This window comes from Pogoniulus pusillus, chromosome 3 (assembly GCF_015220805.1).
Source record: "Pogoniulus pusillus isolate bPogPus1 chromosome 3, bPogPus1.pri, whole genome shotgun sequence".
NCBI lineage: Eukaryota > Metazoa > Chordata > Aves > Piciformes > Lybiidae > Pogoniulus > Pogoniulus pusillus.
The window spans coordinates 30024376-30036875 of record NC_087266.1 but is presented as its reverse complement, the minus strand read 5'-3'; the positions used below and the strand labels follow the sequence as shown (position 1 = coordinate 30036875).

Genomic DNA, 12500 nt, shown 5'->3' with positions numbered 1-12500 from the left:
CAAACGTTGCCTTCTGTGGTGTGTTAATCACCAACAGCATATATGCATATATGTAAAAATACTGTCTTACTGTTATTGTCTAACCATGTTTGCATCTATATAAATCTATTGTAAAGTGTATATAATGGTATCATGCATATGCATTTGCGTAGCGTATACATAATGCACACATTTGTATGTAAAGGTAGTTGTATACATATATAAATATGCTTTTCAAGCACGAATTCAACAATTAAGGGGGGGGAAAGTAGGTTTTTAAAAGTAAGTCTTTATTATGGCACAGCCTCTGTACTGATTCTGGCTATAAACGATTTTTTAAACTCGCTGATGACAGGTAGCTATCAGTTTCCCAGTGAAACAAAGGAAAAAAAAAAGATGAAATAGTTGTCAAGCATTGCACTGTGCCATGCTATGAATTTTCTTTCCTACAGGCTGAAGAGAAACAACTGAATCATACTGTAACTGTCAAGTGTCCTGTTTTTAGTTCGTTGCTCAAACACAATAAAATTATTTAATATACAAAAGCTATCATGTGAAGCCAGTTGTTTTTTCCTTCAGCAATATATCAAGGAAAACAAGAAATGAAAAAGGCACCTGAAAACATTGAAACATTGACTGTAGGATGTGGGAGAGTATTGTAATAGATCACATTTACAGCAAAACAGAAACCTGACACCCTGGAAAACATACACACCACTTGAACTGCATTTACTTCCAGGCACATTGGCCTTTGCGTAGGGGTGGGCCAGGTAATTCAGCTGAATCTGAAACCTGATAAACTCTTGCCTTCTGTTTTTACATCACAGCCAGTGATTGCACATGACACAGTAAGCCCAGCTATCACTACCTTTGGTATTTTTAATATTGATCCTTGTAAGGATCATTTCTTGGGCATACTGTACTTCAGTCTTCCACTTGTGGATGTGGTTGTAAGAGGATATATGTTTAAATGGAAGGTCTGGAGCCTAGACTGTGAGAGTCAAGAGATGACTCAAACTTGGCAGTGCCAGGTTAATGCTCGGACTCTGTGACCTTAAGATCTTTTCCAACCTAGAACAATTCTATGATTGTGTGAGTTTGTTTCAAATATTTTTGTCTGTTTATGAAATGCAAGAGCAGACTCTGGTTCCCAGTAACCTACACCTCTGTGCTAGGTTGAGCCTAGCTAGAATGCTTTGGTGAGAATAATTAGATTACAGGCTGCAAAAGGGAAACAATGGTGATGTCTACTTCACTCATAGGCTTGCTGAGATGTATAAGAACAAGAACATAAGCATACATAACAGAGATGCTCTCTGGGCTTTGTCGGCTGTGCTTCTCTCTCTAACCTAACCTGCTGTCTTTGTGACTAATCCACCTGCTTCCTAACCCCCCTGGCCAACACTCCAAACTTCCTTGGGCATAAGGCAAGATCTGGGGTAAGGTCAAGCGGTGGGAGGAAGGGTGGTGGAGAGCCCCTCCTGGGGACTCAGGTTTCTGGGAGGGGAGTTGTGTTTCTGTCTTACCTTTTAACTTGTATAGTTCTGTATATAACTGTACATATTGTAAATATCTGCTTGTATATTGTGCTAAGCTGTAAATACAAAGCTTCATTCAATTTCCAGAGATGCTAAATCTAGTCTGGGTGATTTTCAAAGTGTGGGGGGGCAGGTAACACCCAGACCATCACAGCCTCACTTCAGGTCCTTCAGTGAAAATGGTCTTGTCCAAATGCTGAGAACCACACTTACTAGGAATTTGAGCTGTGTTAATCTCACAACTCAGTAAACTAGTATTATTATTTCTTTTCTTCAACTGAAAAAACATATGAATGCTTCTGGCTTGAGCTCTTGCACAAGGATATTTGCAGTTAAATGCTGATTCCTTCAAATAGTGCAACTCAGAAGTGGTTTCCACAAAAGCTCTCAAATTTATTTACATTTTTGCAGATGCTAAGAACAAATGAGGTATGAATGACATCAAAGGAAATTGTCCAAAAATACCTAGTAAATGTTTTTACTAACTATTTTTAGTAATTTAAAAAAAAAATTAAATTATTTTAAAATGTATATAGCTAAATATTTATTGTGGCATTTCTTTTAAGTCAGAGTGATCTAGCAGTCATTAGGTCTGCACTGAGATTTTGGTGGTGCACCCCCAGCAGCTCCATCTCCCAATCTGAGGAGCACAACCCCACCTGCATCCCTCTTTGTGGCTCTCCTTTCTCCCTTCATGCTGGTAGCAGCACCCACTGAGCCCTCTGGCTGCTCTCTGCCACTGAAGCTGCTATAGAGAAATTGGGAAAGGGGGAATGGGTTGGCTGAGGATCGTTGCTGTCTAGTTTGAAGACTTGCTGGCAGTTGCTGGCAGTGAAGAAAAGGATGATGATGAGGAGGAACCATAGAATCAACCAGGTTGGAAGAGCCCCCCAAGATCATCCAATCCAACCCATCACCCAGCCCTGTCCAATCAACTAGACCATGGCACTAAGGAGGGGGATGCAGAAGTTGCTGCAAGAGCCCCAGTCACAGCAGTCCAGATCCTGTTGTAGAAATGAGAAGGGTGGAGATAGTGTTTGGACAGTTCCATCATCAACCACAGTTGCCCATATGAAGAGATGGAAGGGTGAAGAGTATGCTCTGTGGAGGCTGGAGCTGCACCGTGGTTTGTTAGGATCTGGCAGTTTTCATCTCAGAAATATGCCCAGTGAAGTGGGCTGCCAACACAGCCAGTGTGTGGCCCTAATTTCAACCATACAGATGTAAATTCATAAGGGCTTTGCTGCCTCTATGGACGTCATTCTGGATTTTCCTCCGTGTGTAGCTGGTGATGTACCTGAGACAAGGTAACTTCAAGTTCCTCATCAGCAAGTATCCTGACAACAGTTTGGTGACATGAATTGTCTTTAGCCTAAGGACTGGGTCTTGGTAGACCCAGCTTCGAAGTCTGTCTCTGCCTATGCATATTCTGAGAGGTCTTCTCCACATAATGTGAAGTCATGGTGGCCCAATTTCCCCCCTGTGAGGTAGGACTAATTCTTCTGCCTTTCTTTTGCTATCTCTCCACAGTGACCACTCAGCCTATTAGCCCAAAGCTTTGCAGGCATAGCCCTTTGGCCTACTACTGATTGTTTGGGAAGGCTGCAGCCTTCCTGAGTGTGCAGGTGCTTGTGTGCATAGCAGAACAAGATATGACACAAAAGTCTGGCCAGACAAGACTGAGGAGCAGCTTGTTTTGCTCAGCAAGTGGCCCCCTTGAGGTCGCATCATCCTGCCCATTACCTTGCACCAAGTCACTGGACACTTCTGGAGCCCCAAGAATCCTGAGGAAGTGATGGCAAGGAATCAGAGAAGACTCTTTTTCCATGTGCTATGAGATATGATGAGTAGAATTTGCTGGCCTGAGGGCAACTAGCTGAAAGCAAGTGTGAACTACTCAAACAGAAGGCCTTACCATCCCCATGCTGGTCAGGTCTGCCATCTAAGTGGTGAATCAACTGCCCAGGGGAATGTGTTTTCCCTCCCTCAAACCATGGGAGTGATCTTAAAATGTGACACTCGCTTCTGCCTGGGCCAGTTTGGTCCCACACTGCCTATTAGTGCTGCTATGTGAAGTGGGGAGGCAAAGGGCAAGACACAGAAAGGGAGTGGGGGCATTAGCACCACTGAAGGCACGGTGAGGGGTTAGCACATCTTTGAATTATCTCAGTGGTTCATGTGGTTGGTGGAGAGAGATATATATCCCCAGAGGTACGCACACCAGTGAAGTAAAGCTCCTGTGCTGAAATGGGCTGCAGAGAGGGACTTCCTATTATACACCCCTCAGATGTTTTCGCAGACTAAGATGGGTTGAGAGAGTTTCAGACATCTTGAACTCCCTTAGTTGGGCAGTAAGAATGTTCTGTCCACATGGGACATGTCCAGGTTGCTGTGTAGGGAGGGCCTCAGTCACCCTGGCCTGGGAAGAGATGTGCCTGAGGAGCTACACCACCCTTCTGAAATCTAGGGCTCCTTGAGAACCACAGACTTGTAACCAAAACAAATTCCTTCTGAGAAACTTGAGGAAACCAGAGAAGCTGATATCCCCCACATTTCCTCAGAAAATAATCTTTCTCTCAGAACAAACTGGTATTTTCTTGCTGCTTCTTGTTCTATTAAAAATGTTTGTACTCTCACTGTGCACATATATGTAGTAAAAAGAGCTGTGCATGAAGTATGAGTGCTTTCACATTTGTGTAATCTGCTGAATTTTATCAAAAGCTCAGAAAACTAATTAGACAGTCAGTAGTAAAAAGACTGTACAGATCCTTGATTTTGGCTGCCTCAAACCCAGAATGTGAATAGAAGGCTCTGCATTATTCCAATGATGATAAAAGGCAATTCCTTCAGGTCTTTAATTTGAAAAAAGTACAAGCTGATGCTAAGGATGATAAGAGATATTGTATTGTAGAGGAGTGGAAAATGGGAGCAGGAGTAGGAGTAGAGAAATGCAAAGGTGGAGTGTAGGAGGAGGACCGTGGGAGTAAAAAATGAATTGTGCTGCATCCATCAGCATTTCAGCATTGTGGGAGATAAGATAAACTTAACACTGTTACTTGTAGATGCAGTAAAATTTCTTGTAGTGAGACATTGCTGTGCTGAACTGGTTTAGGATGAGGAAAGCGCCCCCACAGCAGCAAATGTGTGGTTTTATTCACGGCAGCATGTCTTAAGTGTGGTTAATAGTGTTGGGGGTGCAGCAGGAGTGCAGTATAGGAGGGCTTGGAGGATACTGCTTGCATGACCTTCATATTTTTCATAGCAGGTTTGTCTAAAATTGGTTGACCTGAAAGGATTAAACCCCAAAATATTTGCTGAAGCCTCAATGGAGGCTTCAGCAGAGGATCATGTATGTATGTATCATCTAAAGACTTGATGAAGGCTTCAGCAAAGGGTCATGTATGTTATGTATCATGGCCTTACAGAAGGACTTATTCACCCAGGCAGATCCAACAAAGTCAGAGCAGAATGCATGGATTACTCATCCCAGGAAAGTGCACAGCATTGTCTCCTTGGCCTTCATCCTTACTCCAACCCTTGACAGACCTGGGCCAAGCCAACAGCATGCAATAATCAAAATCCTTATGGCAGAGCAAAGCTTTGCATCTTGCATTGTGAGTCACAGGTCCCCATTTGCCAAGCAAAAGAGGGCTCTAGTTTTATTGCTCTCTACCTCCACATCTCTTACCCTGCACTGCAGACTGCTGAGTTTTGATCTGCAAGAACATCACTGACATGAGGTGGCAAATGTGGCAGAGTCTTTTCAAGAAGGTAACGTGAGTGACAGCAACACCATGTAGGCCCAAGAAGAGACAACACAAACATTATCCTGCAGAACTGGCAAACATATCAGGGCTTCCTAAAATCCCCCAGTAGTAACTTTCTTTCCAGTTTTCACAGTTGGCAACTGCCAAAGAAAAAAAAACCCACCTTTTTTTTTTTGCAACATTTGCATATACCAGTGGAGGACAAGGAATAACACCTCTACTTTTGACCAAAGGAAAAAGCAAGTAGTGCAAGATTTATAAAAGATCCCTAGAGGAAAGCCTGGTTAATAAATCCATTTCCTTTACCTGGATGGGTGCCAGCGCCCGGCTCTTGGATTTTTCTCATTCAGACACCATGGAAAGAAAAAGAAAATGTTTCGAGTGCTCTCAGGCACTTCTTTTGTTTGGCTCTCATTTAAACACATCCATTTGTTGTTGTGTCTCTGACTGCTTCTCATCATTATATAATCTCTGCTTCTCCAAGGCAGGGGTGCTCTCCCTTACTGCAGGCAACTACTGTAGCTGAGTTGTATACGCTGCTAGATAGAGCTGTTTCCAAGCTGAAACGTGGCATGCAAGTTATTAGGTTGAACTGGGAAACTGGGACTATTTTTTTTCTTTTTTTTTTTCCCTTCCCCAAAACCAGAAGAGAAAAAAAAAAGGGGGGGTTTTCTAAATGTCTGTGGGGCTAAACAATATAAAGTTGTGGTCTGAAATACTTTAAAGGATTTGGAAAACACAGAAATTACTTCAAGGCATAGGAGCACTGAAATTTGATGAGCAGCCAACCTAAAATAAGGTATAATCACCTTTGGCATCTGGGAAAATAAACATGGCAAAAGCAACGCTTGAAAATTTGATCACTTACTATGCACTTATGCATATGTTCCACTAACTACACAGTTAGGTATCAGTGCTCGTCATAAAAAAGGTTTTCGTAATAGACAGCATGTTCATGTGGATGTATGATCTGTCAGCAGATTATATGCTCTGGGCCTAAATCCAGCTTCACACTCTCTTCCCTTCATTATTGTCATTGGTTTCAGTAAATATTTTTATAGGAAAATGAAGCTATATTTAAATAACATCAAGCCTCTCTGCCTTGGTGCAGGCAGGAGGAAGAGTAACAGGTTTGCTGGCTATGGGGTGACAGATACCCCGCTCCGCGGCTCTTTGACAGGCAACATCAAATGCCATGGCTGGTTTGTGATTTTTTTGTGATTTACTAACCCGTGTCTGAAATACGGATTTTTTTCGTCTCCCCCCCCCCCTCCTTTTTAAAAGCACTTCTGCTACTGAAAACAGATTTTCTAGAAAGAAAGGTTTGCTATTTTGAACAAGGTGTTAAGTTGCACCCTCGTCCCTTTGGATTGTTCCTCTAGCTCAAGCGTACATCTTCCTTTTAATTTTAAATCAGACTAAGACTTCTGTGTCGTCTCTTCCTATGTTTAGGGTCTCGGAAGCAAAGACGGCACGTTCTGTAACTGTTGCCCCTTTGGAAGGGAGGAAAACAAGCCTTTCTAAATGGTGTGGCCTTGGGTTTTCCCGGGAAAAACACGAAGTATGTCTACTAGTTGACTTGAAATTATCACGAGCTCCCGTGCCTGCCCACGGACTAGAGCACCGGCTCGTGGTATGAAAACACGCTCAGCCAGAGGAGGTTTATCACTTCGGAAGGCGCAGACACTTTCCGGCGACGAGCCTACCTAGGAGGGAAGGAGGCAGCCCCTGATCCCATCCTCCGCTCGGGGGCCGCCAAGGCCACTCCCCGGGCGGCAGCGGCGCTCCACACGCAGCCAGCGCCACCGGTTTGCTGGTGGCAGCGGGGAGCCGCCTTGAGCCCTCCCACTCCCTGCCGTGAAACCCCCCTGTAGCAGGGGGATGGCCCCGGGACCCCCTGGGCGCGACAGGTACGGCTATTTGTCGGTGCGGGCAGTAGGACCCTGGAGGTAGTGACCGAGACAGAAACACTCGCGGGCTTCTCGTCCGTGGGTCGCCGTTACTTCCTTCGCGTCCCACGGCCTAAGTGTACTCACTCTCCGGCCGGGCAAGAGAGCTCCCGACACCACGAGCACCGCCTGCTCGGTCCCTGCGCGGCGCCAAGCCCGGAGCTGCTGGGGCCACCGCCGCCCACCCACCGCTTCTCAGCCTCCACTCCCGCCTTCCCCGCCCGGAAAACAAAAACCACCCAGAAACAGCACTGGGGCACCGGCACCCTCCTGCCAAAACGGCGGAAGGCGGGCAGGAGGTGCGGCTCTCCATTGGCGCGACGCGGGCCGTCCCTCCCGCCGGGAGAGGAGGAAGAAGAAGGCTGGAGGCGGGTCCGCGTGGGGTGCTCTTTGCAGACGGTGCGCGCCGTGCGGCGAAGTCGGTTCTTTTGGTACTACAGCAGAGAGCAGAGAGTCGGGCAAGCGACAGGGCAGTGGGGACGGAGCTGCGAGTGGAGTTAGTGGCCGCGCTGTTGAGGCCGCGCCGCTCCGCTACCGGAGCCTGTATGGGGCGGTGGCGCTGAGCCAGCCGCCCCGCTGCTGCTGCTGCTGCCCGCCGCCGCCGTCGCCGCACTCACCGCCCCGTCCCCGGCCATGGCCGAGGCACCGCAGCTGGTGGACATCGACCCCGACTTCGAGCCGCTGCCGCGGCCCCGCTCCTGCACTTGGCCCCTGCCGCGGCCGGAGTTTAACCCTCCGAGCTCGGCCACCTCGAGCCCGGCGCCGTCGTGCGGCGGGCAGCCCGAAGGGGCGGCCGCGACCGGGGGCCAGCGCCGCTGCCTCGGGAGCACTAAGTGCTGACTTTATCAGCAAACCTCAGCCTGCTAGAGGGAGAGCGAGGACTTCACGCCACTGGCCCCTGCTGCCGCCCCCCCCAGAGGCGGCCGCCTGCCGCTGCGGGGACTATCCGGCACCCGAGGCTGGCTGCGTCTCCACCACCCACCGGGACCGCCACCGGTGCCGCCGCCTGTGGCCAGTCTGTCTCCTGCCCCGTGGCCGGGCAGCCCCGCAAAAGCAGCTCGTCGCGCCGCAACTCCTGGGGCAACCTGTCCTATGCGGACCTCATTACTAAGGCCATAGAGAGCTCCCCGGAGAAGCGGCTCACCCTCTCTCAGATCTACGAGTGGATGGTCAAGAGCGTTCCCTACTTCAAAGATAAGGGCGACAGCAACAGCTCGGCCGGCTGGAAGGTTGAGGGGCGGGCGGTGGGGGACCCTCCGTCGGAGAGGGGTCCCGCGGGGATGCGAGGGCTGTGCTCAGTGCCGCACACGCTGCCGCCCGGGCAGGAGCCGTGGGATTTAGGACCGTCGGGCACGGTGCCCGCCCTACGCTGCTCGCTGCCTGCCGCGCAGTGTGCAGAGCTTCTGCTCCCTACCTTTTTTCTTTCCCCCTTCCTCTTAATTCCCCCCCCCGCCATCCTTCGTGAGGAAAAAGAGCGCTTTTCACTCCCCTCTGTGGACCGCACCCCCTCCTCCCGGCGCTCCGCCTACCCCCCTCCCACCCCCTCCCTTCTCTGCCGAAAGCAAAAGTTCACGCCGTGTCACGGCGCCGTCGCCGGGCGAACCCGCAGGGAGCGCCACCGCCTCCTGCTCCCCCGGGGCGGCTGGCCGGGGCCGGGGTTCAACATCCACATCGTGGGGGGTTGTTGTCGGGTGCAGCGGAGGCAGCGCCTCCTCTGCTGGGGCAGCCCGGCCTCTGGAGGAGTGTGTGTAGGGGTGGAGGTGCCGTGCCGGCGGCCGCCCCGTCCAGGCGGAGTTTGCCGTTCAGGGGTGGAGAGGGGGCAGAAGCAAACAGGGATGGGGAAAGAGGCAGGACAAGGGTTGCAGAAATACCGCGTGTTTAATGAATAAGCTCGTGTATTTGTCTTGATGGCTTTGTTAAACTTAGGTCGCGCGAATGGCTTTCTTCTGTTAAGCAGTGGGAAGAAGTTTCCTCCTGCAGCGTAGCTTCTGCAGCCGTAGAAGCCTGGCAGCAGTAACCCGATGGCCCGTGGAGATTTGTGTTCAGGCTGCGCAGGCTGGAGCCGAGCGGGCCGGTGCAGCTCAGTCAGTGTGCATACAGGACAGATCCCCGAGCGCTGCCTCTCCCGGTTTCAGGGGCGCTCCCGCTCCCCCGGGTCCTGTGGGCACACCGGCTGCCCTCCCAGACGAGTGGCCCCGAGCCTGGCGTCACTTTGCATGGGGCTGTGTGGCCACGCGGGCCACCGCGGTGGCGGCTGCATGAGGCCCATAGGACTCCTCACTCTGCATCGCAGTGGTTTGTGAGTGCTTAATGCTGTTGGAAACAAATCGTCTTCCTCTGAGGCCTCTGTTGAGAAGTGTCACCCACCTGTGCCTCTGATTGTGGTGAGGCCAGAATGCGTTAGTTCTGTGGTGCTGGATGAGAGTGTTACAGGATAAGCTTTAGCTCTCTGTGTCAAGATAGAGTGCCTGCCACGTGCTCTGCGAGCGGTTAAACAGTGACAAGTGTGTAAAGTGCATGCACCTGGCACAGTGGGCAATACATGATCCTTTGTGGGTTATGAACTGGTCAAGTCAGAGCCAGCCAAACCCTTTGCTTCCCTTTATATTATCTGTATTAGTTGCCTTATTTAAAAAAAAGAAAGTGTGAACTCATGCTGTTATTTATGTAGTTTTAATTGCCTAGCTGGGGAATGTTAGTTACTCTCCCCCCCCCCCCCCCCCCCCCCCCCCCCCCGAGATATTTCTTTTAGAGGTAAGCAACTTCCTGGTAAGGAAATGCAGATAACTCATTTTTAGCTGAAGGCTTTTAAGGCTTTTAAAAGTAATTTATTATTTCACTCAGTGTGTTTGACTAAAAATTTTAAAGGGTAATTGTATGAATACATCTTTCATGAAAACCCATAACAGGAGTGAAATGATTGATGGATGACAACTTTTAACTAAGGTAACTTGTCACTTGAAAATGGTGGGTTTTCTCTAGCGATATTTCACTCTCCCTGAAAAAAGCAGGCTACATCAGTTTCGCAATGAGTGGAAGAAAACCGAAAACTTAACAAACCAAAATAAAATCAAAATAAAGAACTCCCAAATTCAGGCGAGCAAATAAACTGTGTGATTTAGTAGATGCTTCATATTTTATTGCTGCTTTTCCCGTGGTGCTTCAGCAAATAAAAAGTCTTTCACTCCTCTTTCTGACAGAACGAGCTTTTCCTATGCTCACATACCTCCGCTATGACAGGGTTGGCCGTTACTGGTATGGGTTTTGGCTGTGGTACCCTTTGGTAGAGTGCAGGCAGTATTCTGCCGCGGCTTGCGGGTTAATATACATGTGCTCTCCTACCATAATTAAGTAGTTACTGTGTCCTGCGTTGCCCTAATCGCTTCCTTTGCCTGCGTCACTGACAGGCTGCTCAGAAAGCTGTGTGCTTGCAGGTTTACTACTTTAGCCAGATAAATGCAATGTTTCCTAAACACATTTTCAGGTTTAGATACTGACAGTCACTGTGGCTCAGTGCTACAACTGATCTCCTGAGCCCGTTTGCCTCATTTGTCACCACTTACCACAGCTCAGCCTCAGTAAAGATTATTTCTACTTTGCGGAGCAGGAGCTGTTGGTCTGCTCGGGCTGGGGACCTGCTGTAGGTGCAGACGCAGATCTGAGAGTGAAGCCTGAGTCAGCCGAGGGCCCCGATCGTGGCTCCAGCCATAAGAACAGATTAGCTGCGGGATTTTCTGCTGACAGAGGGAGCACGGGTTCGTGTTAGAGCCTGGCACAGGCTTAGGATCGGGAGTACGCTATGTGTGGGGGCTTCGCGGTTTGGGAAAGAGAGAGTGGGTTGTTTTAATTGCCCCTTAAATAAAGCTTTGAGACACTTACCTTGATGGAGTTTGAATGTTTGTAAAGGCACCTTTCAAATCATATGGAAAATCAATGGAATCCATGAGACATCGAGGAGAACGTGTACTTTCTGAAATTGTAGCAATGCTGTGTTTCTCACCCAGAAAACATGGGTTAATTGTTGTCATGCTCGTGAATGTGAACTGCCCCAATTTAATATCTGACGTTGAGCTGCTTTTTTGTTTTTCACTGAATGGAAAAAGTGCAGTGTCAGCATTATCTGTTAGGAGCTCAAAATAGCATCCAACCTCTTCTGAACAAAACAATTCAAGCAAAAAGGGCCTTTAAAATTATAAACTAAAAGTAGTAACATAAAATTATTAACAGTGGATTGTTAAAGTAGGCAAAATTGTTCTTAGTAGTTTATTCCAGACTTTCTTAGCACAAACTCTATTTTAAAATAGAACACCTTGAACTCTAAGGGAGCAAAGTTCGTATGACCCCACCGTGCAGTAGCTACCTTGAATGAAAAAAGACTTGTGCTGGCTCTCCCAGATCTGCTGTATTGTTGAATGTGAAAGAAAGCTAGTAGCAACCGGTGTTGCTCAGAGAAAGCTCAAGCAAGAACAAGATGTGTTTCAGAGATATGAAGAAATTGTTGTGAAAGTTGCATGGAAGATTGAAACTCTTCTAGTACTAGTCAAGTGAAAGCGAACATTTCCCCTTACCTGTGCTACTGGGAGGCATAGGCATAAGACAATCTGTAGTCCATCAGGAACTTTACTACAGATGTAGAGAATTCTTCCTTTACTCATATTTGCTGTCTTTTTTGGCTAATCATAGTATCTCAAATATAAAAAACCTCTGTAATGTATGTGTTTCAGGGTACATATGCTTTATGGCAAGATGCTGAGATTTATTATTAAGGAGCTATCACAGTTAAGCTTTCTTGAATACCTCATCCTTTTCACCTGCTTTTAAGAAATAGTTCAAATAAACCCCTGCTATTTTTATTGAACTGAAGACACAGAGTTTTGGTGGCGCTATCTTGAGGTGGATGGATGTGTTGTTTGTTTTTCACAGTGGGTGGTGTTAAGGACTGATGGGTATTTACACCTCCTTGACTTCTAGTCCCGATGGAAACTTGATCATCTCAGTTTATTTATTGCCATTGCTGAGGAATGAGAATAGATGATAACTAGCTGCAGAAGGATGAGTCGATGTAAGCCTGAAAGTCTGAGGACAAACAGTATGCAACAGGTGCTTTGGGTGGCCTTACTGTAGGAACACTCTGTGGTCATGACTATTCTGTAGTAACCCAATCTCCATGCAAAATAAATTCTGGGCTGCGTTACATTTGATTTCAAAGACATGTGCAGTTTGAAGTGTTTGAAAGATTCAGTGCAATCAAAAATAGTTTTCACAAA

General features: G+C 47.8%; 1 protein-coding gene across 1 annotated transcript in view; it reads left to right on the top strand.

The window, feature by feature from the left end:
• The first annotated feature begins 7866 nt into the window (after window positions 1–7866).
• FOXO1 (forkhead box O1) overlaps window positions 7867–12500 on the top strand; it is a 67794-nt gene continuing 63160 nt past the window's right edge. The window contains 3 exon segments of the mRNA XM_064173567.1: window positions 7867–8030; window positions 8032–8202; window positions 8204–8462. Coding sequence (XP_064029637.1) covers window positions 7867–8030; window positions 8032–8202; window positions 8204–8462 — 594 coding nt within the window.